This window comes from Lynx rufus, unplaced genomic scaffold, assembly GCF_022079265.1.
Source record: "Lynx rufus isolate CCGP_SWC_20201006 ecotype Redwood Valley unplaced genomic scaffold, mLynRuf1.p SCAF_2, whole genome shotgun sequence".
In the NCBI taxonomy this organism is placed as follows: domain Eukaryota; kingdom Metazoa; phylum Chordata; class Mammalia; order Carnivora; family Felidae; genus Lynx; species Lynx rufus.
In genome coordinates this window covers 110,708,901-110,736,224 of record NW_025814834.1, presented here as the reverse complement: position 1 = coordinate 110,736,224, position 27,324 = coordinate 110,708,901, and the positions used below count along the sequence as shown (strand labels likewise).

The window sequence follows — 27,324 nt, the reverse complement described above, 5'->3', positions numbered from 1 at the left end:
ACCTCAACCATATTAAAAATCATCTGGAGAACTTCAATATTTATTGATGCTCAGGCCCTACCCAGTCCAATTAAATCAGAATCTTTGCTGAAGGCTCTGGGAAATACATATATCTGTATATCTATTTATCTATCCATCTACCTAATATTTTTTTCGTATACATACACACACAGAGTATAAATATCTCCCCAGATGATTCTAATATAGGCCAAAGTAAATAATTGAATTATCAAAAATAAAGATAATTTGTCTCCTTTCTGGTATTTATACCAAGGCATATTTGGCAATGTTTAGAGACATTTTGAGTTGTTATGACTGGGAGATGGGGAAGGAGGGTGCTATTGACGTCTTGTGAGTAGAGGTCAGGGATACTGCTAAACATCCCACAATGCCCAGAACAGCCCCTCACAACAAAGAGTTATCTTTTTTTTATTTAAAAAATTTTTTTTTTCAACGTTTATTTATTTTTGGGACAGAGAGAGACAGAGCATGAACGGGGGAGGGGCAGAGAGAGAGGGAGACACAGAATCGGAAACAGGCTCCAGGCTCTGAGCCATGAGCCCAGAGCCTGACGCGGGGCTCGAACTCACGGACCGCGAGATCGTGACCTGGCTGAAGTCAGACGCTTAACCGACTGCGCCACCCCCCAGGCGCCCCACAACAAAGAGTTATCTAATCCAAAATGTCAACAGAGTTGAAGCTGAGAAACCCTGATTTCTATCTTTTCTTTAATATTCTTTTCTAATTACATTGTGTAGAAGAACAAGAACACCATCAGTTATCGATGATGATCACTTCTGAGAAGATGTATGGGGCAGACATACTTTTTTCTTATATCTCCTGCTAACTACAACTAAAATGTAAAACAAAGATGAGAAGACTGAAATGTGGAGAGGAGAAGGCAGATTAGCTAGAGATCTCAGATCCAAGGAGTGACACAGTGGTAATTTTTCTAGGTTTTCTTTTTACCTCATATTTCCCAGACTAGGAGCTAAAGTGTTGGTGGAGACCCCTGGGGAATTCTGGACTTCCACCACCACTTGGCAGTAATGGGGTACTCCTCCCCTCCATGCTGGAGTGGTATCAGAGGAGACCTAGTGCACAGGCAGGCCTTTCACCATCCCCATTTGGGGAGAATGTCACTCTCCTGTGGTATCAGTGGAGGCCTACTGGGAAGCTGGAACTCCCACTCCCAGCCAGCAGTAAAAAGAACCTCTACTTGCCTTGAGAGTCAATGGAGGCAATGTGGAGAACTTAGACTCTCCCCTCATCTGACAGTAAACAGATGTCACCCCTACTTTTCCCTGCTAGAGTAGTGTCAGAGGAACCCAGCTAAAACAGAATGTTTAAGCAAGACCCAGAGTTCTTATAATATAATACCCAAAATGTCCATGTTTCAGTCCAAAATCACTTATCATACAAAGAGCAAGGAAAATAGCAACTTGAATAAGAAAAGACAAGCAACATATGCCAACATGGACAGAAAAGTTAGCCATTATAAAAATGCTTCAATGAGCAATTATAAACACACCTGAAACAAATGAGAAAATACAAAGTCTTAGTAAAGAAGTAAAAGACATAAAGTAGAACCAAATGGAACTTTTAGAACTGAAAAATACAATAACGAAATTAAAAAACAAAAACAAAAACAAAAAAACCTCAGTTTGGCAACAGAGAAAGGAGGAAAGAGTTAGTGAGCTTGAAGATAGAACAGTAAAAATCACCCAACCTGAAAAACAGAGAGAAAAGAGACTGAAATAAAATGACCAGAGCCTTAGGCACCATTGGGACTGTATTTTTTTTTTTTTTTTTGGTCATTGGAGTCCTAGAAAGAAAGGAGAAAGAGATAGTGCTGCAAAAGCATTACGAGAAATAACAACTGAAAAGTTCATAATCATAACAAAAGATATAAACAAGCTCAGCAAACCTCAAACAGGATAAATTCAAATAAATTCACATCAAGATACATCATGGTTAAACTTCTGAAAACTAAAGGCAAAAAAATCTTGAAAGTAACAAGAGAGAAACAACACATTACTTATAGGGAGAAAATGATTTGGATTTCTCATCAGAAACCATGGAGCCCAGGAGGAAGTGGCACAATATTCTCCAAGGATTGAGAGAGAAGAGCCATCAACCCAGAATTTTATGCTAGTGAAAATATCTTTCAGAACTGAAGGGGAAATCAAGACATTCCCAGATGAAGACTAAGAGAATTGTCACTAGACCTCCTAAAAGAACAAATAGAAGAAATTCTTTAAAGAGAAAGGAAATGATAAAAGAAGAAACCGTAGAATACCAAGAAGGAAAAAATAAATAGTAAGTAATAGTGTAAGTAAGCAATTCAATAAACTTTCCTCTCCTCTTGAGTTTTCAAAATTTTGTTTGATGATTGAAGCAAAATTTGTAACACTGTCTGATGTGGTTCTAAATGTATGTAGAGGAAACATTTAAGGAAAATTATATTACAAATGGGAGAAGGTAAAAGGACATAAAGACAGATAAAGTTTCTATACTTCTCAAAGTGGTAAAATGATGACACTAATAGACTGTCATAATTTGTGTATACATAATGTAATATTGGAGCAACCACTAAAAAAAGCTTTAAAAAGAAATACATTTGAAAACACTATAAATAAATGAAAATGCAATTTTAAAAAACATTTAGGCAATCCGCAGTATGGCAGGACAAAGAAAACAGAGGAATGAAAAACAGAGAACAAACAGAAAACAAAAAATAAAATGACAGACTTAATTTCTGACATAAATAATTACATTAAGTGTAAAAAGTATAACTACACCAATTAAAAGACAGAGATTGGCTTAATAGATTTAAAAGCATGACTGTCTATGAGAAACTCACTTAAAACACAGGTTGAAAGTAAAAGGATGGGGGCGCCTGGGTGGCTCAGTCGGTTAAGCGTCCGACTTCAGCCAGGTCACGATCTCGCGGTCCGTGAGTTCGAGCCCCGCATCAGGCTCTGGGCTGATGGCTCAGAGCCTGGAGCCTGTTTCTGATTCTGTGTCTCCCTCTCTCTCTGCCCCTCCCCCATTCATGCTCTGTCTCTCTCTGTCCCAAAAATAAATAAACGTTGAAAAAAAAAAAAAAGAAAGTAAAAGGATGAAAAATATATATCATGCAAATAATAACCAAAACAAAACAGGAGTGGCTGTATTATTATCAGAAAAGTAGACCTCAGAACAAAGAAAATAGCCAGAGACAGAGGGGGACATTGCATGATGATAAAAGGATAAATCCACCAAGAAGACATAGCAATCCTAAATGTGTATGCACCAAACAACACAGCTAAAAAATATATGAAGCAAAAAATGATAGAATTGAAATGAAAAATGGGAAAATCCATAATTATGGTTGGAAACTTCAACACTCCTTTCTCAATAATGGGTAGAACAACTAGGCAATAAATCAGCAAGAATATAAAATTCAATATCATTATCAACCAACAAGATATAATTGACATGTTTAGAACATTCCACTAAACAACAGCAGAATACATGCCCTTTTCAAGCACCCTTAGAACATATAACAAGACAGTCCATATCCTGGGCCATAAAGGAAATATCAGCACACTAAAAAAATTTAACCCATACAGATTGTGTCTCTAACCACAATGGAATCAAACTAGAAATCAATAACAGAATGATAACAAGAAAGGCTCCAAACACTTGGAAACTAAACAACATACTTCCAAATAACCCATGAGCCAAAGAGAAAGTCTCAAAGGAAATTTTTTAAAAAAACAATTGAATAAAAATGAAAAAATAACATATCAAAATGTATGAGACATAGCTAAAGAAGGGCTGAGGAGATTTATAGCACTTTACATCAGAATAGAGGAAAAGCTTTGAATCAAATATCTGAGCTCCCACCTTAAAAATCTACAAAAAGAAGAATAAAGTACACTCTAGGCTGGAAGAAGAAAAGAAATAATAAAAAGAGCAGAAATCACGGAAATTGAAAAAAGAAAGAAAGAAAAGCATTAGAGAAAATCAATGAAACTAAAACCTGGTTCTTTGAAAAGGTCAAGAAAATTGACAGACCTCTCTAGCAAAACAGACCAAGAAAAGAGAAAGACACAAGTTGTCAATATCAGGGATGAAACAGAGTATCATCACAGACTCTGCAGACATCAAAATTATAATAATGGAATACTATGAATAACTCTGCACATACAAAATTTTTCTGACAACTTAGATGAAATGCACCAGTTTCTCAAAAAGCACAAATTGCCACAAGTCACTCAATCTGAAATAGATAATTTGGATTGCCCTCAACTACTAAGGAATTTATCATTTAAAAACTCCCCACAGGGGCGCCTGGGTGGCGCAGTCGGTTAGGCGTCCGACTTCAGCCAGGTCACGATCTCACGGTCCGTGAGTTCGAGCCCCGCGTCGGGCTCTGGGCTGATGGCTCAGAGCCTGGAGCCTGTTTCCGATTCTGTGTCTCCCTCTCTCTCTGCCCCTCCCCCGTTCATGCTCTGTCTCTCTCTGTCCCAAAAATAAATAAACGTTGAAAAAAAAATTAAAAAAATAAAAAATAAAAAAATAAAAACTCCCCACAAAGAAGTCTCCAGGACCAGATGGTTTCACTGGAGAATTCTAGCAAACATTTAAAGAATTCACAACAATTCTGTGCAATCTCTTCCAGAAAATAGAAGAGGGGGAAACACTTCCTAATTCTTTTTATGGAGCTAATGTTACTCTGATACCAAAACCAGACAAAAATATTACAAAAGAATAAACCTAAAGATCTCATAAATATAGAAGTAAAAATTCATAACAAAATATTAGCAAATAGTATACAGCAATATACAAAAAGAACTACACACTATGACCAAGTGGGGTTTATTCTAGGGCTGGTTCGGTATTAAAAAACCAGTCAATGTTATCCACCATATTAAAAGGCCAACCAAGGGGGTGCCTGAGTGGCTTAGTCTGTTGAGCATCTGACTCTCTATTTCAGCTCAGGTCATGATCCCACAGTTGTGGGATCGAGCCCCAGGTCAGGCTCCATGCTCAACATGGAGCCTGCTTAAGATTCTCTCTCTCAGGGCACCTGGGTGGCTCAGTTGGTTAAGTGTCTGACTCTCAGTCAGGTCATGATCTCATGATTTCATGGGTTCGAGCCCCACATCAGGCATCAGGATCTGTGCTGACAGTGCAGAGCCTGCTTAGGGTTCTCTCTCTCTCTCTCTCTCTCTCTCTGTCCCCTCTCTCTGCCCCTCCCCTGCTCACACTGTCTCTCTCTCTCTCAAATAAATAAACTTTAAAAAAATTTTATTAAAAAAAAAAAGATTCTCTCTCTCTCTCTCTCCCTCTGCCCCTCTTCCCTGCTTGTACATGCTACTCTCTCGCTAAGGTAAAATAAAATAAAAATAAAAGGCTAAACAAGAAAAAATCCCATGATCATACCAACTGATGTAGAATCAACAGATGACAAAATTCAATACCCATTTCCGAGAAACACTCCCAGAAAACTAGGAATACAGGAAACTTCCTCAACTTGATAGGGATCAACCACAAGAAACCTACAGCTAACATTACACTTAATGGTTAAAGACTGAGTGCTTTCCCCTAAGCTGTGAAACAAAGTAAAGATATCTGCTTTCACCACTCTTATAATATTGGAAGTTCTGGCCAGTACATTAAGCAAGAAAAGTAAATAAAAGATATATAGATTGGAAAGGAGGAAATAAGACTGTTCCTATTTGCACATAACATGATGGTCTATATAGAAAACTTTGAGAAATCCATAAAAAGTAAGTGACTTCAGCAAGGTTACAGGAAACAAAGTCAACACACAAATCAATAATATTTTAACATACCACCAATGAATACATCAATGCCAAAATTAAAAATACAGCACCATTTATAATCTCTCAAAAAAACCACAAAAAAACCCAATCTAGGTATAAACCTAACAAAACATGTACAGAACACGTATGCTGAAAACTACAAGACACTGGTGAAAGACATTAAAAAAGATCTAAGTAAATGGAATTCATGGATTAGAAAACCACCTAATAGAGACATCAATTCTCCTTAAATTGATATTCAACATAACTACTATGAAAATCCCTGCAAGATTTTTTGTAGATATGGACAAGATGTTTCTAAAATGTATATGGAAAGGCAAAAGACCCAGAACAGCTAAAACAATTTAAAAAAAGAAGAAGGTAGGAAGAATTAGTCTATACAGCTTCAAGACTTATTATAGAACTACAGTCAACAAGACAGTGTGGCACTGGCAGAGGAACAGACACACAGGTTAATGCAACAGAATAGAGAATGCAGAAACAGACCTACAAATATGCCCAACTGATTTTTGACACAGGTGCAAAATGAAGTCATTGAAACAAGGATGGACTTTTCAGTGAATGATGCAGGAGCAACATCCACTGGGGAAAAATTTTTTAAAAGAACCTTAGCCTAAGTCTCACACCCTACAGAAGTTCCACTCAAAATGAAAATGGACCTAAATGTAAACTGTAAAACTATAGAATCTTCTAGAGAAAAAAAAAAAAAGATAAGAGAAAACCTTCGGCAGAGATCTTAGAGGTGACACCAAAAGCAAGCTCCATGAAGGAAAATTTGATAAACTGGACTCCATCAAAACTAAAAATTTTGGGGACGCCTGGGTGGCTCAGTCGTTTAAGCATCTGACTTCGGCTCCAGTCATGATCTAAGGGTTCGTGAGTTCGAGCTCCATGTCCAGCTCTGTGCTGACAGTTCAGAGCCTGGAGACTGCTTCAGATTCTGTGTCTCCCTCTCTTTCTGCCCCTCCCCTGTTCACACTCTGTCTCTCTCTCAAAAATAAAATAAACATTAAAAAAATTTAGAAAAAAAACAACTAAAAATTTTGCTCTGCAAAGACCCTCTTAAGAGGACTTCATGAAAAATGCTGGACTGGGAGAAGATCTTTGCAAACCATGCATCCAGCAAAGGACTAGTAACTAGTATATATAAATAATTCCCAAAATTCAACAGAGAATTAAATTAGAAACCGGGCAAATAGCACACACAGACAGTTCACAAAAGAGGATATACATACTCGTGGCAGATAAGCCCATGAAAAGATGTGGGTGTGTGGGCTGGGGAGGGCTTGGGCAGGGCCAGCACCTGTATTTGTAGCCTCGCAGGACTTTCTGGATGCTGACGGCTGCCTTGTTCAGCATCTCACTCCTCTGTAACTCCAGCAGAGTGTCCTGTTTATCCTGCGACACAAGAGACCCCAGCATGTAGCTGCTCCCACTCATCTCCACACACCACCTGGGGCCAGGGCTCTGTCTCCCAAAGGGTCTCCCAGACTTTTCCCATATGTGCTCCCTGGAGGGCAAGCAAGGGGAAGGGGCACTCAATTTGATCCTGATGTAGCTCACATCAGCCCTCCAGTCCCCCATCCAAGAACTTCCCATCTTAGCTCTTTTCTCTTGTGAATTCAATCTGGCAAATTTAATTTCTGCTCTGGAGAACCCAAGAAGGGGTCAAAAAGTTTCCCCAAAGTTGTGTTTTATTTCCCCAAATTCATGTGAAATGTCATGCAACTTGTATTACAGGCTCATACTTGTTTCAATATAAACATGTTTCCTCAGCCTTCGAGTAGGACTCGAAGTGGGTCGATTAGCCTTATTCACCCCTGAGCTGTGACCGTCCCTGGCCTGCTTTTGTGCTTCAACTGGATCCCTGTTTCCTTGGGCTTGCCATCCTAGTCCCTGCAGGGCAAAGACCATCTTTGTGGAACAGAAAGAAGGTTGGCCTTTTGGTGAGTGGTAAGGAGAGGCAGGGGCTTGGTGGCCTCTCCTGCCTCCATCAGTCTTGCATCAGCAAGCATGGAGCCTCTTCATGTGCCTGGGTGGGCACTGGAAACACAGAAATACACTAGACCCCTGACGGTGGCCTCAAGGAGTAGCCAGGGAGGGGTGGGCACTCTCCTCCTCCCCTCCTCCACCACCTGCCTACACTGACCGCACCCCTGTGGCCCTCGCCGTCTGTCCCAGCTTCTGGGACAGCACCCTGGGACTTGCCCAATGTCTATCCTCCCCGGCCTCACCTCCCCAGTGGAATCTGAAGCCCCTCTGTGTCTTCCCGGTTGTCTAAGTCCCAGAGCCCCAGCACAAGCCTGGCTAATGCATGGACAGAGGAACAGACAGACTAACCAGAGGATCAGGGTTGGGAGGTCCCTCTGGGGACAGATGAAGACAGGTGGGCAGGCTCTATGGGGAAAGTGGAGGGAGTGGAGGACTTTGGAAGGGGCGGGGGGATGGGGTGGCGCTTGGGCGGGCTGGCAGAGCATGTGTCCAGGCACTGATCTTCTCTCCTCCCTCCTCTTTCTCTCTTTGCTCACCCACCCACAGCTTACAAGGATCTCTCCTCTGTGGCTCTTGACCCAACGTGCAGTCCTGGAGGGCCCAAAGGCTGTGGGTGTCAGCCACAAGCTGCCTCCGTGTGACCTCGGGCCTCGCTGGAAGTTGTAGGGGATGGAGATGGGAGGTGCTGCTTGCACAGGCCTGCTCAAGGACAAGCTCTTCTAGGGGGAGGGGGGCCAGCACACTGGCTCCTTCCACGGAAGTGCTGGCTCTCCAGGGCTCTAAAGAGGTGGAGCTTTCCCAGGTCTGACTCTTTAGACTGTGGCTCCCCACATGGAGGAGGAGGCCTATCTAAGGGACTGTGGGAGCCTATCCTGAGCTCCTGCTTGCCTCTGCCTGGTGGCCTGGGGCAGCTCCCCCTTCTCCTGAGGTCTTGCCTTTGATGCCCTGCTCTGAGAAGCCTCCTGGACTTCTGCAGGCGGGGCTGAGCTCTCCTCATGGTCCCTTGCCTCTCTTCTACAGCATGGCTTTCTACAACAGGGGTGCCTCAGGGTGGGGGCCATGCCCAGAGCAAGCTCCCGCGGCACTGGCTCAGGGTGGGTGAGCAGATGCCACCTGGTGGGCATGAGACCAGCCCCTCACGCTCCAGGAGGCTGAAGACCAGCGTGTTCAGGGGCTCACCTTCAGGAAAATTTTGGTCTTTCCCACTTTCCATTCTTTGTCTGTCCCCAGCCACGTTTCGGCAATGCGCAGGGTCATCTGGCGAGCCTTGTCTAGAAGCTGCCGAGGAGAAAACAGGAGTGGCTTGGTGGCGTTGGAGCAGGCCCCCAGGTGGGAGGCTGAGGCTCCCTCCACAAAGGCTTTCTGGGACTCGAGTCTTCCTTCTCCCCTGGGTGTCAGTGTTGCTTGGCCAGGACACAGGCTCAAGGCACTTCTGAACAAGAGTGGGGCCAGGGGAGAGCCCAGACCCAGGAGCCTCGAGGCCACCACGCCTGGGGCCTCAGCGTGGCTGTTGAGCACTTGGACAGCTCCAAGTGTAGGCAGCTGAGTGTTTGAGAAAGGATGGGAAGGACATCTTGCTCCAAACAGCAACCCCACCAGGGCATGATCTCGCCAGTGTTTGCTTTAAATGGCAGACAGCTCCTAGTACCAACATTTCAGCCACTAACCTCATTCAGGGAGTGTGACACGGTGGGAGCCAACCCCTCCCTCTCTCCCAGGGCACCCAGGGAGTGAGAGATGGGGCTGGAGGAGATGAGAAGGAAGGGGGTCCAGGAAAGGGCCCTCAGCATCGGGAGGGCAGCTAGAGGACCCCCTTGAACCTGGGGGTTGGGGCGCCCCTGAGGTCACTTACGCCTGTCAGGGCCAGCATGGGCAGGCGGGGGGCGGGGGGGGCGGTGGCGGGGTGAGCACCTGGAATCTCACGGCGCTGGGCAGCAACACACGAAACCTCTGGGAGAACGCGTCAAACGTGTACCGGATGGGGAAGCCCGACTTGCGGATGTACACCGTCTGCATCATGCCCGAGTAGCGCAGCTGCCGGATGCACAGCTCCCGGTCGAACAGCTGCGGGCGCACAGGTCACAGGCCCGCTTTCTGAACAGCTGCACGTGCTCGGTGCACCTGCCAGGGCAGCCCTCCCAACCACCCGGCTGTCCCCAGATACGAGAGAACCCCACGATGCTTGCCTGAATTGCAGTGTATGCTTTAACCTGCAGACTCCTATTTTCCAGAGAGGAATTTGGACCCAAGTCACTGAAAATTCGGTCCCGAGAGTATTTCCAAGCAGATGGAAGTCGGTAATATACAAACTGTGACTTCCACAAGAACACGAATACTTCCCTCATTCTCAGCAAATGCAAAGTACTATGAATATAAAAGTTATTTGCATATGTCATGTTTAAAATGTTTTTAAATGCTCCACAACAATGCTCTCAAAGAAGTTTCCTTGCGGCCTTGCCTGTGCTGGGGTGGGCGCTGTCCCACCTCCCACACTCTAATGGAATGAAGAAACACATTTCCTACCTAGAGTCAGAAAGCATTGTAGCCAGCTTAGTTTCTCTCCCCCAGAGATGGGCATGGCTGATAGAGAGGAATTTGGACACGATGCTTTGAGCAGGGGAATGGGGTCTTCAGCCATGGCTCCAGACTCTGCATGGCTTAGCCGCAAGAGAGCCCCCCTCAACCTCCCAGCCAGGAGTGTCTGGGGACTAAGGGCACACCCTCGAATCTGGCAAGCCCACCAGCAGGCTGTTACCCACCTGGAAAGGCTGAGGACCACAGAGCCAACTGCTCGTGGGGTCCAGGGCCACATGGCAGTTAGTCTTGGGCAACTAATTGGCTCCCATTTATTGAGCATTTCCAGTGGGCTCCATGTTTCTCATTTAATCTTTATAACAGCCCTACATAGTGGGGTACTTAGCTCCAATTTAAAGATGAGGTGCCTGAGGCTCAGGGCCACACTGAGCAAGGTTCCCCTTGAGCCTGCCTGGCCCCTCAGCCTGGCCTCCCCCTACACCTACATAGCAGCCACTGTCTCTGAGCCATGTCCCAGCTGGGGCTGCTGGAGAGACAGAAGCATCAGCCCCAGGCCCCGCCCACCTGTCCCTCAGCGCTGGAAGTGGGGTGGGGGATGAGGGCAGAGGGCCTCTGAGAGCACAGTTATTACCCAACATACAGGTGTTGTGCCTACCTTCTGGATTTCCTGGGCCAGTCCCAATTTCATATAATTCTGTTCTATTCCAAAAATATGCTGCATTTAATGTAATATTAATTTTTTCCCCTTATAAGATTTTTTTGAGTCATTTCATCTTGTTTTAGATGTTATTTCCCAGTTTTGGGGAGTCCTGTATTTGAGCCTCTGGGTGTGATTCCCAAGCCCACAGATCCAGGACTTCTGGGTGGCAGGCTCCTACCCAGCACATATGCAGATAAAGCCACCCTCCAAAGAGCTGCTTGGCCTCAGGTCTTGGTGACAGCTAGCCAGCCTCTAAAATCCTAGTATGGGTTGCTGCCTTACTGAGCCAGGTTTACACACGCAGATGTGCCAAAAACATCATGTATAGGCCTTGCTGCCCCCATAGGTTGGCAGGATTCTGACTTTACAGGAGAGAAAACGGGCTCAGAGAAGCAGAGCACTGGCCAAGTGAAACAGCTGGTGAATGGCAGGCCAGAGACAGCAGAGGTCTGGTTATCCAAAGCCCTGCCAGTCACTGACCTTAGAATGGCCTAGACTGGTCACCTTGCCTCAGTGTCCCCATCTGTAAAATGGGGACAGACAGCTCTAATGCTAGCCAGGCCCTGGTAAAGGAGTGACATAACCCTAGATGCCATTAGACTCATCCAGTAGGTGCTCCCTCCCTCCTCGTGTGTGCCCCCCAGTCCCCCCTCATTACCAGTGGCTTCTTGTACTCGTTGGGTTTGATGCAGCGGATGAAGTAGGGCTGGCAGCTGGTCAGGATTTTCATCAGCTGGTCTAGGGACTTCTTGAACTGGCCTGCCAGGGTGGAGGGCTGCTTGCCAGAGTCTGCAGACTGCAAGCAGAAGCACAGGTACAAGCGGGGCGCTGGGGGGCTCGGCCTGGGGCACAGCTGACCCAGAGGAGGGCTCCTGCCAACATCCCACAGATGGGCAGGGCTGTGTTCACTCAGCCCCTCCCTTACTGGCCCACCATAGGTTCTGGTGAGCAAGACACGGCCAGGCGTCCTGCCTAGAGGTGGGGTCTCCCACGTGGGGTGTACAGGATCATGCACCAGCATGAGAAAGCATGTGAGACCTTTTCAGTTCTTGTGTTGGTTTTGTTTTTAAAACATGTTTTATACTGCACATTGTAAGCATTGTAGTAAACGTATATAGTTTTAAAACAAATGTATTGAAACTATGGATGCAAGAGAAAACAAGCCCTAGTGTATGTTTTGTGCAATGCCCGATCTTGGGCAATGCTCCCTGATCAAACCCTCTCTGAGTCAAATGCAACTGAATGAAGGCGGGTACTGCCAAATGGCAGCAATTGGAGACACGTGGCAACACTTTTGAGACAAGAAAGCCACCACTGGCACCTTACAGGAACAATGGGCAGCATTTTCCTGTTGTCCAGGTTGGTGAAATAATGTGCATTCCCCCCCATGTCCTCCTGACATGCTCCAGGGGCCCCACGGTGGCCGGGACAAGCCTATACTCTGGCCTTGCTGTGGAGAGTGTAGCCTAACTCAGTGATGCAGAGGGTATGGGCTGGTTCCAGCTGGTTCCGGACGTGGGTAAGTCCTGCACCCCCTCAGGGCTTCTTGGTGCCTCCCTGGGCCCTGAGGTCTCAGGAGAGGCCGCCTACAGAGGGTAGGGTGGGGCATGATATGATGAGAGGTCAAGGGCACCTCAGTGTGGCCAGAGCAGAATGCAAGGCACAGGGGGCAGGTTCCTCTGCCTACACCCCAAGTTCCTGAACCACTCCTGGGCCCATCTCCCTGCTCCTTGGTGGGGGAGTTCCTCATTAGACAATTCATGGACCTTTTCTGGAACAGTCACTCTTGAGGGGTGGAGGCATGGCAGGGAGTGGGTAGGCAGACCCTCACCCTGCCAGGACATCCTAGGCTTCCCTGGGGAGCACTGAGGGCTCCCTGCTGCCCACCTCCCTGGCCGGTGGCCCGTAGTGCTGCCCCTGCCACACCACACACCCCACACCACACACACACACACCACATACATAGCATACACACACCGCACCCCACATACATCACACAAAACGCACTCCACACACCCCACACCACACGCACATATACCAAATAACCACACACACCACACACACCACACATACGCCCCAGAGACACCACACAAAACGCATACGGCATGCACACACACCACACAATACATACACCATGCACATACCCAACACATACATAGAGACCAATCTAGAAACATAATATTAACACCAGCAGATGTGCCTCCACCAGACCACCACACTCTCAGAAGCAGGCCTGTCAATGTGAACCTGTCCCCTTACCACTGCCCACACAGCAACCCCTCACTCCTGATTTTCGCTCACTTCTGGGCCCTGACTGAGCAACTGAGACCTAGGTGATAGGTCTTCCCTGTGTGTGCCTGTCTGACCCCTGAGGCCCTAAGGGCTGAGAGACCCAGGAGGCACTGGCAGGGCCACCCACGGGAGACCACCTTGAAGAGCTGGCTCCCTGCCTTTGCCCGGATGATGGTCCCGTGGCCCATCTTGGTCCCAGCCGACTCCAGCTTGAATATCTCCTTCAGGAACTTGTTCTCGGAGGAATAGACCAGGGTGAGGATATCTGTGCTCAGCACGTCTCGATTCTTTTCCAGGAAGCCTGTGGGGGAAGCAGAGCCCACTCGCCAGCCCAGTTCAGCCATCACCACAGACCCACAGGGGAAGGGGAGGGCAGCAGGGTGGGGACTCTGGTCACACCAGGAGGCCTGAAGGAGTCCCTGCCAAAGCCGCCCTCTCCACCCCTCCCTTGACCTCCCTGTCTGGCCAGCAGGGCCCCCCCTGTACCTGGGCCTGCACTCATCTCTGCCCAGTGTGTCACACCCACCTCTAAACCCTCCGACCCCCACACCTGCCATCCCCTCCACAACCCCTATCGAATCCACTGCCAGTCCTTCTGCCTGAACTATCCCTCTGATCACAGCCCACCACTCTGCCCTCTGTCCCACCCTTCCTGGCTTGTGGCCCAGACTGTCCTGCCCAGTGCTGCCTCACCCTGCCCAAACACTTCCTCTGCTGTCCTGTCACCACAGCATGCCTTCCTCGTCTCCTCCTTCCTCGTCCCCCAGGGCCCCTGTGGCCCTGTACCCCACTGGCACAGAGTTACCCTCAGAGGCCCCAGCCCTCCCACACCTCCAGCCCCCGCCGGCCACTCCTGGACACTCTTCCTTCCTCAGGCACGCACGCCAGCTCTGGCTCATTCTTCAAGACCGGCTCAAGCATGGTCTATTCCAGGAGGCTCCCCAGGGCCCTCCTCAGGGCTCCCCTGGCCTCTGTGTGACCTTTCTCATGGGCTCTACTGCTGGGTTCAAGGGTGGGTCGAGGACTTTCCCTTTCCTTCGCCACTCCCCCCCCCCCCACGCTGGGTGCACCACAGGAGTGGGACAGGAGTGATTGGTGATCCCGTTCCCTCAACACCCCCGCCCTCGCCGTCACTGTAACCGCCAGGTGTACTCTGGAGCTGACCAGCAGCCGCCGGGGACCGTATGTCCCTTCAGGGTACAGTCTAGATTTCCCTGCAGTGAAATGTCTGAGGGCTCCCCTCGGGGCTCTGGCCCACTAAAGTTCCGGGTGACCTTGGGCAAGTCTGATTCAGGCAGCTACTTATTCACATAGAGGAGCTAGAAAAGGAAAGCAGGAGAAGGAGATTGTGAAGAAGCCTCCTGCCCCCACCGATAAGTCCTGAAAATCTGGCAGCCTGGTAACATCCAGGGAGCTTGCAGTCTGCAGGGGCCTCTCCTGCCCTCGCCCCAGAGCCCCGATGCAGCGCTGGGAGGATCTGTGCGTCCACCTGCCCCAGCTGGCCAGTCTGGCTGCTTCCAAGCCCCTGCTCTTCCTGAGAGCCCAAAATGGAAGAGGGAAAGGAATTCAGACTGTGTGTCTTACTGGCTCCAAGGATGGGGCGTGGCTTGCTGATTAGGAGGTCCTGAGGGCACATTTCCCTCCTCATTAGGAGTTTAAATTGCACAGGTCTTGGGGGTGAATGTGTGCCCTTAGGCGTTGTGTGTGTGAACCTGTGTGTGCGCTCTGACAGAAGAGGTTTAGATTTGTTTTTTTAATGTTTATTTATTTTCGAGAGACAGAGCATGAGTGGGGGAGGAGCAGAGAAAGGGAGACACAGAATCCAAAGCAGGCTCCAGGCTCTGAGCTGTCAGCACAGAGCCCAATGGGGGGCTCGAACTCATGAACAGTGAGATCATGACCTGAGCCGAAGTCAGACACTTAACCAGCTGAGCCGCCCAGGCGCCCCTGACAGAAGAGGTTTGGGAACCAAGCATGTCTGTGGTTGCTAAGGCAGACCTGAGGGCCTGGAGCCCCCAACCCCTCTACCAGCCCTGCTCTGGGGTTCTGGAAGGTCCTGCTAGGACCAGGGCCACCTCCAGCCTGAAGACTGAGAATCCAGAAATTAAGGAGGGGCGGTGTTATGGGCTGAGTTGCATCGTCTGCCCCTAGCCCCCATCCACACATTGCAGCCCTAACCCCAGGACCTCAGAATGTGACCATATGTAGAGATGGGGCCTTTACAGAGGTGATTAAGTTAACATGAGCCTATTAGGTAGCCCTCATCCAGTATGAGTGGTGCCAACAAACCATGTCCATTCCATTCCCTTTGTCCCATTGCCAGCTCTGCAAAATGACCTTGTCCTCTCAGCCTCCTTCCCACAGCCCCCTGGAATGGTCCAGATCTGGAAGGGAAGGGAAGTGGACAGGAGCTGCGCCTACCTTCTGTCTGGTAGTACACCTCGCCGGCAAAGTGCGCGATGCCAAATCTGGCATCGTGGATGTTCTTGGGCTGCAGGTAAGCCTTGTTGTTGGCATGGACACTGTTCAGTTTTTGCAGCATGGTGGTATCTGTCCCCTGGAAGAAGGCACACGCCCTGTGGGCTGACATCCCAGAGTCCAGCCAGCCATGCACGGGAGGTCAGCTGGCACAGCCACAGGGCTCAGGGGCTTCCTCACAGCGGCAGAGCAGCTCAGCTCAGAATGACCCAGGACCCTTCTAACAGACGGGAAACTGCCACTCAGGGGTTGGTGACTAGTCTCTATAAATGAGGGCCGAGCTGGGAGCAGAGACGGGGTCTGCTGACCTCCATGGCCGGCTCTCCGGCTCCACCCTTCCCTACCGTTGTCCAGGTACCTGGCCCTGGCTTCACCCTTCTCTGGACTCAGACTGCTTTGAAAGTCTAGGGACTTTCCTAGGACAGGCAGAGCACCTTGAGGGGCGAGAAGGCAAGCATTTCCATCTCTTGTACCCTCTGCAGCTCTAGGCCCACAAGTGCTTAGGAAGCCCCTCTTAGGGTGAGTTCTTGGATGTGAATAAACAGTGACTGCGATGTCATGCTGCTGGGGAGTGGGAGCGAGGCTGGAGTCAGGAGGCCTTCCTGTAGGAGGCGAAACTCGCAGAAGAGGAGGTTGCCCGGGTTGGGGCTGGTCTGCTAATGCCTGACAGAGGTTTCCGCAACCCAGGGGACCCAGGGGAGTTTCCCAACCTCGAGGGTGAGACCTGTGAGTGGGGCTCTCCACCCGAGGGTGGGTGGGCACAGGGACGCACCTGCGGGAAGTGGCTCTCCTCGTCCAGGAGGGAGATGATGCTCATGGGCTTGAGGGCCAGCAGGTCCAGGGTGGGGCGATTGTCACTGTACTGGATGTAGTCCCAGGCGATGCCCTCCGAGAGGTACTCCTCCTGCTCCATGGTGAACACGTGCCACACAAAGAACTGCTGCAGGTGCTCATTGGCAAAATTGATGCAGAGCTGCTCGAAGCTGTGGAGGGAGCGCCGCCCCCGCGGGAGGGGCCCGGTCAGCCCGTCCCTGTCGTCGCCGGCAGGACCCGCGGAGCTGCCGGCCGCTTGCACCCAGCCTTCCGCGTAGCCCGCAGGTGCTCATCCCCATCCCCATACACACGTACACGCAGTCGCTACCCTCCCCCTTCTCTCGCCTCCGCCACCATCACCCGGTCCAGCCCCTGGCAAACAGACCTAGAGACCTTGGTCAAGAGCCGAGCCTTGGGGGACCACGTGACCCGTAGCAGCCCCACCCTGAGGGGCACGAGGCCCCAGTATTGAGGGCCGGGCTCCCCTGCATCAGCAAGGGTCCTTACTCCCGCTCTGGCCTCCAGCTACTCTTCCTCCCCGCTTCCCATCTCAGGTCGGCGCCTCCAATCATCACCCCCCGCTGGAATCACAAACCAAGGAGTCACACCTGACACCTCTGTCTCCTCCCTTCCCAGTTCCAACTGTCTGCCAGAGTCAGGTCCCCTTACTCCAACACAGTGCCCTGCTCTGCTGACTCCGTTCCCACACTGCCGCCGGGGCCCAGGCCCCTCACTCACCATCCAGAGCACAGCTGCGGCCTCCTGTGGGCTCTCCCCACATCCCCATCTCGCACACTACGCGGCGGGCTCTCTGGCCAGCAGGCCCCGCTGTCCCCCTGCTTCCAATCCCCTCTTTTCAGATCCCCACAGTGAACAGTGCGCAGAGAACAATGCAAAGCCTTGCTGCGTCTCTGAGAGTGGCCTGGGTCGCTGTGGGCTCCTTCCTGTGGTGCTGTGAAGGCACCCACTTCTCCCCGGCCTGAGTGGTCACACGTTTGCTGCTTCCCTCCTCTCCTTCCTCATTACCCTGCTCATTGTGTTCATCCCTTGGGCCTTTCTTCCTCCGGATGGGTTGCCCACTTATGCAAAACCTCACCATTCCTGAGACTGGTTGTTCAACGTCTGTTAACCCGGGAGATGAGGGGACAGGTCCACCGTGTGCCCCACTCCCAGCATGCAGCCTGGAGAGCACTCAGTGGCCACCTGCAGGAAGGGACTGCTGCCCTGTCACAGACCCAGCTCAGGGCTCCCTCAGGGAGGGGCCTCTGCATAAATGACTGGATCCCCCACAACCACCTCTAAGGCAGCTAAGGTGCTTGGTTGGCTCAGCTGTCACTCCTAGGGACAGAAACCAATGATCTGAATCACACCTGACTTTCCTGTGCCTGAGAGCTGCCATTGCCCTGGGCTTAGCCAGCCCTGCCCATCCCCCCCCGCGCACTGAGCAGGCCTGTGCCCTGCCTGCCCCGCTGGTCCGGGAGGCAGCAATCCCAGCGTGCTCCTGCTTGCTTGTCCTAATTTTCCTCCTCGGACATCCTCCTGCCACTCAACAGCGCCCCAGGGCATCACTTGTCCTTATTTGACTCCGCTGCCTGACTCCCTTCAGCGCCCTGTCGCCCCCCTCACCGGTCCTCATCACAGTCCCAGCTAGGCATCGCTTTTCTGACCTGCCTCTTGCCTCCAGCTCATGGGCCTCCAGTCTGGGCTGCTGGGACACTGGGACACAGGGCCAGAGGTGTCCCGCCTTGCCTGACCCTTGCCAAACTCAAAAGTCAGGGATGGTCACAAATCTCCTACCTTCCTTTCCCCGTTACTAGTAGGGTATCCCACCAACAAAGCAGTTGGATCAGGGCTAGCAATTTCCATGTTCACCCCTGCCTCACGTGATAATTCACTTCAGTTCATTAGGAGAGCAGATGGCTCAAGAGGGGTGACAGATGCTGGGCTGCAGCCCGACTCTTGGGGAGGCCTTTAGCTATGTGGCCTTCTCTAGATGTGCAGGGGGAGTCAGGGGGAGGCACACAGACCATCTCACTGCAGACACATCCAGCCTGCAGAGCAGTCCCATGGGGGAGGAAGGGTTACCCTCCAGCTTGCTTAGCTAGACAGGACCCAAGCCGATCTCCCATTCTCTGAAAGCAGGCGAACTGAGATCTTCATACCTATTATTCTGGAAATTTTCAAAACCAAATATGTCCAGGAGGCCGATGGCCCTTCGCACATTTTTGGGGTCCTGGGCAGGTGGAGTGAAAATTGCAGCATTGATTTTCTTAACAATCCACAGGAAGAGGTGCCCGTAAATGCCCTGAGGAGACATGGGGGAAAGCCCACAGGCTTTGAAGCATAAGAGGAAGGCTGGCCCTTATCTCTAAGTTCGCCGGCAAAGTCTGCACCCACACTGGATATCCTGGACCTGCTGAGGGGTGTTATCCCTACTTATAGGCAAGAACCCGAAGCCCAAAGAAGCTAGAAAGCCCACAGTCACCTGGCAGGTGACTGGCAGTCAGGACCAGCCCAGCCATTGCCGCTCTTTCCTGTTCTCCACCAGCAGGGCAAGGAGCCTTGTTCAACACGCAGACACGGGGGCCCCTTCTCCCACAGCTCTGTACCTTGACAAAGGCGTCCCTCCGGTCTGCAGCCTGGGTGATGTTCAGGGGCCTGGTGACAAACTCCCCTCGGATGATGATGGAATGCTTGATCAGACAGTCCCGGAGTGCCTGCCACTTCACCTGGAAAGGCAGGTGAGGCCTGGCATCACGGCCGATGCGGCGGGGCCTGGCTCCTTGGCTCTGACCTACCTAGTCTTGTTTTCTTCTATGACCAAACACCCTAGGCCCAAGGCTTGACGGTGGGAGATGGCTATGGGGCTGTGCAAGAGGGCTGGGCCCAGACGGAGACCAGAGTCAGGGTCCCTGGGCGGGCCCAGGCCCAGCATCAGTCTGAACACTGGGGTGTTAGAGTGTTCCTGAAGGATACACAACCTGGATGGGTCCTGGGCATGCTAGCTGCTTGGTTTACCAGCTGTGTGCTGGTCTCCTGGGGTCCGGGGAAGGGGCTGGTGCCATAAGCAGACCTTGGAGAACAGTGGGCGGGGAGAGTTCTGAGGCCAGGTGACTGGCATCTGGATGGACCCCAACTGAAGCCATTCCTGCCTGGGGGCTGAAGGCCTAAGGGAACAGGAGGATTCTGGATGGGCCAGTCCTCTCACCATTCAGGGAAGACTGAGCCAGTAAGAACCCAAAGTTTCTAAGAACCCTGAACAAATTAAGAATACTAGCAGCAAAATGTGATTGCTTTGTTTGTTTGCTTGCTTCAATTCTATTAATTTCCCACCAGAACTGTCAACAGGGTGTGACATGGAGGAAATTATAATGTTCCCAGGGCAGAGATGTGTCTCCAGCCAGGGCCTGCCATCCTTCCTCCAAGTGAGGCTCCACTTTCCCAGAATAGCACAACTCCAGAAGGCAGGGGCTTATTGAGGCAGGCAGGGAAGGTCCAGTGTAAGGGCACTGGGCCATGTGACCGTGCGGGGGGAGCTTGGGGACTGGGTGGGGTGGGGAGTGAGGATGCTGAGTGAAGGCCCCTGAAGAGCAGGGGGGACATGGGGAAGAGGGAAGAGATGTGTGTTAAAGCTGGACTGATCATTTTGTTAAAGATTAGCTCACACTGCTTCCCACCCCCAGTGTCTGCAGAGCCAGATGGGTTCAGGGGTTGAGCTGAGAGTCTGGGAGAGGAGTTGGGGGGAAGGAGTGGGAGCCTGGGAAGTGTTATGACAATCAGGAGTCAGGTGGCTGTGAGCCCAGACCCCTGGGGCCCCTCACAGAAATGGAAGCTGGCAGACACAATGGCCAGCCTACCTCCAGCAACTTCAGCACGATGGGAAAGGCAGGCGTCTCCATCACATCAGAGGAGTCCAGGTTCTCGAAGACTGCGGCTATGGAGAGAAGCAGTAACCCGGATTGGCAAGGCAGCCGAAGTGATGGATCAGGGGTCCCAGTAGTGCCTGGCCTGGGGCAGCTGTAGATCCACCTATTAGGGGCAACTGTTCCTGGTTGTGGGGCACCACCTCTCCCAGGCCCTCTCTGAGGGAGCCAATGTCCCTGGTGATTACCAGCCCCTTAGCTGTGAAGGAGTGTAACAGACTACTTCCCCCTCCACTCAGTGAGGTCGTAGCCCTGGGTCAAAGTGAATTTTGAAGAAAAGAGGGCTTATTTGGAGGGAGAAGGCTGGTGCTGGGGTGGGCAGGATGGGGTCTACTAAAGAGAAAGATGAGCCATCAGCCCCCTTCAATCCACTCTGCTGTCCATGGAGATCCAGGCATCATTTATTCATTCAGTCAAATAAGCGGACATCCACAGAGCATCACTGTAAGCCAGGTCCAGTCCCCTTGCAGAGGTTTCCTGACCGGCCCCTCCTAGCCTCAATCCCCTTCTCTGAGGCAACCTCCACATCAGGGCTGCTGGGAGTGGGGGAGGGGGGGAAGTGTCGTTTCTGTATGTATATATTTTCTCTTTTTTAAACTTGAAAAAATTATAAAATAAAGCATTCACATAAAAAAGTGTATAGAACCCCAAGGCGTGTTATAATAAATAATGATTAAGTCAACACTGTGTATCCACTACTACTGCCAAGATACAAAGCCTGGACAACATCCGAAGCTCTCATGGTCCTTTCTTGCTAAGACCACGTTCCTCCCCACTCACTAATGGAAACCACTTCCTTGCTTTCCATTATCCTTTTACTACCTAAATATGAGTCCTTAACAGCATTTAATCTCACCTGTGTTTAAATTTTGTTAAGTGTGATCTAATCGAACGTCTGATCTATAAGACCTGCATTCTTTTGTGCCTGGTCCCATGTCCTCAACACCGCATTTGTAATACTCTTCCAGGTCCTGATGCCCCCTGTGTGTGTGTCAGCACCCACCTGTCACCAGCAGAAGTGCCAGTGTGGTGGATAGATCACACGGGCAGAGCAACAACTCTCCTGGAGTAGATTTCCTTATATGGTGTGAGAGAGGGGTCCAAGTTCATTGTTTCCACATGGACATCCAACAGTTTATTGAAAAGTCTGTCCTTTCCTCACTGTTCTGTGAATCGGTGTCCTTCATGAATTCTAGAACCAACCATAGTTCCTTCCAATGTTGCCTCTGCCCCATTCTTTCTCTTTTCCTTTAGTACACCAATTAAAGGTGTGCTATAACTTCTCACTGTGTCCTTCACATCTCCTACTCTCTCTTATATATTTTCCATCCTTCTGTATCTCCATGCTGTGTTCCAGCTTCTCCTCCAGCCCACACACTCCCTCTCCGTGTATATAAAGCTGGCTGTTAAAACCATCCATTGAGTTCTGCATTTTGGTCTTTTTTTTTTTAATTTTACAATTTCTACAAAGTTCCTTTTAAAATCTATAATGTCACATTTTCTATTTCCAGTTTCCTGTCTAAATTTTCAAGCTTGGCTTTTTCTTTTCGTGAACGTAGCAAGCGTAGCTGCTTTATGGTTTGTGTCCAATAACCCAAACATCTGAAGTCTTTGTGGCTCTATTTCTATTGTCTGTTATCTCTGCTGATTCTCACTCACAATATCTTGTTTCCTCACTCCTATCTATCCCCAGCTGCATGTGAGATGCTGTGTTTGAAAAATTGTTTAAAGGAATAATATGTAATCAAAATTGGTGCTAGTTTCCTCCCGAGAAGGAAGGATCCATCAGATGCTTGGAGGCACTAACGGGCCAGGTCACCCTAGTGCCCAGACCACCCAGATGCCTACAAATGGACTTGTACATTCATGCATGACTCTGTTTACTCTGGTTCACCCTTATCCTCAGGGGGTAGCCATGTAGGGTCCCAGCTAAAACTGGGGGACTGATCAGAGTTTTCATCTTCAGGGGGCCCTAAGCTTTGACATCTTCCCTGCCACACCGTGAGACCTCCAAAATCATAGCTACAATTTTCAATGCATTTTCCCAGGACAGGGTTAGACTATGTGAGAACTCCCAGAGACTTCTTCCTCCTCCTGTTCCAGTCCCTCCAGTCTTCCTCCCCAGGGGGTACAGTTTGAGCGGACACAGCATTACCCATGAACTCCACGTTGCCCAGGTGGAGAATGGCTGCCAGCAGCTTGCTGAGGTCCCAGTTTTCCGAGTCAGAGAACAGGAGAATCTTCATGGCAGAGCGCACGTGGGCATAGTCCTTGGCGTCGTTGAGACCCTCACAGGAGGTGCAGTTTCCCTGCAAGATTGGGCACCTCAACATTCTGGGGGCTACCCCACACCCACCTCCTCCGTCACAGGGCTAGTAAGGCAGAGATGTGTCAGGGACTCAGCCAAAGGCTCTAGGTGGACTCTGAGGGGCCAGCTGGAGAGGCTCCAGCTCAGAAAATGCACAGAATTATTTCCAGAGGCAGAATCATGGTAACATAGACACAGCAGCCAGCAATGGCACTTGGAAGCTGTGTGGCCTCAGCCAAACCGTTGAGCTTCTTTGAGCCCCTATTTGTCACCCATCCCTGGGGAATCCTGTGAGTTCAATGCTTTAACAAACACCTTCCAAAGCTCCCCATGTACCAGGCCCTGTGCTACTTGGTGGGAATTCACAAATGGAGAGGCCTGGCCCTTTGTGGGATGCCGTGCATCCAAGAAGGGAGGCAGGAAGCAAATGATGGTGTCATACGCTGTTACAGGTGCTGCTGAGACCAAAGAGGGCTAGGACAACCCTATGGAGAAGTGGGGAAAAGCTTCCTGGCGAAAGCACACGCTGTGCTTCATAGCACCACAGGGAGAGGGCAGTGTAGGCAAAGAATAGCTGGAGCTAGGCTGCGGAGGCAGCGGCAGGGCTGGCAAGGAAGCGGGGGTTATATGGGGAGAAGTGGAGGGATGATGAGGATCTGGAGGTGCTTGGAAACCATGCCAAGGAGCCACAGGGAGGCCCCTGCGGAATGGCAGTCAGAGACGGGATCTGTCAGACTTGCACCGTGGAAGGAAGGTCTGCAGAAAGGATGATAGATTAGAGGTCAAGTCTGGTGACGGGAGGATGCTGGAGGAAACTACCACCATGATCTGGGAAATAAATGAGGAAGGCCTTCAGGCAGTGAACGTAGGAGAGAGGGGCTAGGCAGAGGAGATTCAAGAGGCAGAACTCCGCCATCCCCTTCTCAACAAACGGGCCGGATGGCCGCGTGCGCCGCACTGTTCCAGGCGTGGGGGTGCAGCCCAAAGCAAGAGCAACTCCCTGCTTTGCTGGAGTTCAAGTTCTTGGGCACCTACAAGGATGGACGACTGGAAATGGGTGGATGAAATCGAGGAAGGAGAGGTGCGGCTACGACTCTCCGTCACCACCAGGGCCTCTGACCGCTGGAACCAGAGAGAGCTGAGGTTCGTGGAGAGGGACTAGGAGTTCAACAGAAAATGAGGAAACACATGAGAAAGAGGAAGGCCTTGACAGTCACAAAAACAGAAGGCTGGAGTGGAGGATGGAAAAAGGGAGCCCTCAATCCCTGCTGCAGGGCTTTTCTGTGGCTGCAAACCCCAGGTGTAGCAGGAACCAGCCTTCCTTCCTCTTCTTGCTTTTGCTCTTGGGAGGCTGGGTGGGGCAGTGCTGTCAGGCATGGGGAGGGAGAGGTGGGCAGGGAGGGCAGGGGCGGGGTGGAAAGAGGGGGGTGGGCCTCACCATCGTCAGGTAGTGGTACTCGGAGGGCGTCCCCAGGCTCAGCAGCTGCTTCTCCTCAGCGCTCATCCCCTGGAGCATGCAGTAGAAGATGTGGTAGTTCCGCTCCTCGGGGGCCTGGTGGGGCAGGCGGTCCAGAGAGCCTGTAAGCATCCCCCACCCCCAGGCCACCCAGCTGCCTCCAGCCCTGTCCCAGCTTCTGCTCCAAGGTCTGTCAACCAGATGTGGCTCTGGCATTGACCTGAGGGACGTTTGGTTCGGCAGATGACCCCATCTTGGGCTTCCAAGGTCAGCTCTTGCCCACAGCCCTGGGCTAAAGGCCACTCTTCACAAACTCCTGGCTCCCAGGGGCTTCCCTGCATCTCCACCGCTCTTCCCAGCCCCGAGGTCAGCTTGCCTAAGTCGCAAGCCAGGGAGTGATGCCAGGATCCAGATCCTTAGCTCAGGACTGGCCTGGCCTTAGAATTAATTCTAGGAGAGGTAAGTAGTAAGCACCAAACAATGTAGAACATGATGTTGATGGAAAATTCAAAACAGAAAATCCTATGATTTCTTCTTCTTGAATAGTGGGAAAGGACCATCATTACCCAATTCTAGGGGTCCTTGGCCCATCTCAGGGTAAGTACAGTGGCAACAAACTAAGACCTCTGAAGGTCCGTGGCGGGGGCAGGGAGGGGGGTGTCCCTGGAGAGGCGTGAGAGTGATGGAAGGGAACCTGTCATAAAAGCCTCTTCATCCCGACTCCCAGCCCTGGGGTGGGCGGAGGTTCCCCAGGACCAGTGCAGCAGAGGGAGTCCTCACCTGCCGGCAGACCCGGGACTTCTCCAGGAGAAACTGCTCAATGCATGCACCCTCGATGACCCCGCTGGGATTGAAGTAGATGTCGATATACTTCCCGAAGCGGCTTGAGTTATCATTTCGGATTGTCTTGGCATTTCCGAAGGCTGAAGGTCAGAGGGTGATGCCCATGATGGGAGCAGAGAGGGGGAAATTTACTTTTAGTGGGATCATCTGGGAAAGCTTCTTAAGCCCAGAGTTGAAGGATTGGGTAGCATTGCACTGGAGGGTGGTGGCAGCCAAGAGTGTGCTGAGGGGAAGACAAAGTGCAAGTAAAGGTGCAAGTGTCGGTAAGCATGGGGTGTGCTCACAGAGCGGGAAATTTGGCTGGAGCATAAAATATAGAGGAAAGCAGTGGAAGACAGACAGAACCAGTTAGTAGCATAGAGCCTTGAATGCCAGGCTAAGATGTTTGGAATTAGTCTGTGGGTGATGGGGGAGGCAGGAAACCTTCTGAGGGAGTGTGGGAACAGATTTGCATTTTGGAAAGATTGCTCAGGCTGAAGGGCAGGGGCTGGGAGGGCAAGCTGGCAGGGACAAGGCTCAGATGGGGGGTCACACCAGAAGGCATTTGGATTGCAGCATGACTGAAGGTGCGTTTTTATAGAGCTGTTTCTGCGAGCTTCTCGGACATGACCCACAATAAGAAAGACCCTTTGCAATGAGTCTCAGTGAATACACACCCCCACCTGTACATGTAATTAAAAGAAGATATTCAGTACTGGTTCTGATCAAGAGCTGTGCACTGGGGTATTTTCTCTTCTATGCTATTTAATTTGTCCTCAAAGACCAGGGTGCCTGGGTGGCTCAGCTGGTTGAGCATCTGACTTTGGCTCAGGTCATGATCTCATGGTCTGTGAGTTTGAGCCCCGCGTCAGGTTCTGTGCTGACAGCTCAGAGCCTGGAGCCTGCTTCAGATTCTGTGTCTCCCTCTCTCTGCCCATCCCCTGCTTGTGCTCTGTCTCTCTTCTCCTCTCCTCTCCTCTCCTCTCCTCTCCTCTCCTCTCCTCTCCTCTCCTCCTTTCTCTCTCTCTCTCAAAATAATAAACATTAAAAAATTTTTTTAATTTATAATTTGTCCTAAAAGACTGATTTCAAGACTCATTTGTGGGTTGGGTTGCAGTTTGAAAATACCACCATCCATCATTAGTCCCAAGAGAAGGAAAAAGAGTCCTTGGTCTCTCCCCCTTGAGGAATCCTGACAGATAGCAGAGGCTCTGATAAGGACTAACTATGCTTCAGAAACCTACCCTGTGTGGTTCAACCCAGTGGCCAATCTCTCTTCGAGAAAACCTGATGTCGGCCCTTTTTGGTAGAAATTGGCAAGCTTATTCTACAATGTATATAGAAAAGTAAATGTGGCCACCAACAATGGCCAAGTTTGGAAAGAACAACACTGGAGGATGTGTGCTACCTGACTGAAAAACTGACTAAGCTCAGAACTCAAGACAGTGTGGTATTGGTGAAAGAGTAGTCAGAGAGAGCAATAGAACAGAATAGAGAATCCAGAAACAGACTCACACATTGTATGATCAACTGAGTTTGGACAAAGGTGCAAAGGCCACTGAATGGAAAAAGAATAGTCTTCTTGGCAAATGGGCCTGAAATTCTTGGATATCCTTATGAAAGAAAACAAGAAACGAAAGGGAAGGAAAAAAAAGAAAAAAGCAGAAACTCGACTCAGACCTTGCACTATAGAGAAAATGAACACAAAATAGATACAGATCTAAATGTAAAACCTAAAACTGCACCACATCTAGAAGAAAATGTAGAAGAAAATCTCTGGGTTGAGCAAAGATTGCTTAAACACAACACTGAAAGCATAGTCAAGGAGAGAAACAAAGATAAATGGAACTTCATCGAAATCTAAAACATCTGGCCTCTGAAAGACACTGTCAGAACGGAGGAACAGACTACAGACTGGGGCAAAATATCTGCAAAATGCATATCTTATAAGGGGTTTGAATCCAGAATATATAGACAGCTCCCAATTCATTAATAAGGAAACAATTTAAAAATGGGCAAAAGATTTGAACACATACAGAGAAGATACACAGATAGGAAATAAGCCCATGAAAAGATGCTCTACATCATTAGCCATGATGTGAGTCACCTGGGTGACTCAAGTCAGTTGAGCATCCAAGTTCGGCTCACATCATGATCTCACAGTTCGT

At 50.1% G+C, this 27,324-nt stretch overlaps 1 protein-coding gene across 1 annotated transcript in view; it reads right to left on the bottom strand.

Moving 5' to 3' along the window:
• The window catches only part of MYO7B (myosin VIIB), a 71,867-nt gene that overhangs the window by 28,714 nt on the left and 15,829 nt on the right, over window positions 1-27,324 (bottom strand). Inside the window, exons 6-18 of the mRNA XM_047084912.1 lie at window positions 25,115-25,257; window positions 24,317-24,430; window positions 22,726-22,879; window positions 20,505-20,581; window positions 19,257-19,376; window positions 18,810-18,952; window positions 16,607-16,817; window positions 15,778-15,913; window positions 13,494-13,657; window positions 11,723-11,860; window positions 9,741-9,893; window positions 9,009-9,107; window positions 7,141-7,235 (exon numbers count right to left, since the gene is read on the bottom strand). Coding sequence (XP_046940868.1) covers window positions 7,141-7,235; window positions 9,009-9,107; window positions 9,741-9,893; window positions 11,723-11,860; window positions 13,494-13,657; window positions 15,778-15,913; window positions 16,607-16,817; window positions 18,810-18,952; window positions 19,257-19,376; window positions 20,505-20,581; window positions 22,726-22,879; window positions 24,317-24,430; window positions 25,115-25,257 — 1,747 coding nt within the window. The remainder of the gene's footprint in view (window positions 1-7,140; window positions 7,236-9,008; window positions 9,108-9,740; window positions 9,894-11,722; window positions 11,861-13,493; window positions 13,658-15,777; window positions 15,914-16,606; window positions 16,818-18,809; window positions 18,953-19,256; window positions 19,377-20,504; window positions 20,582-22,725; window positions 22,880-24,316; window positions 24,431-25,114; window positions 25,258-27,324) is intronic.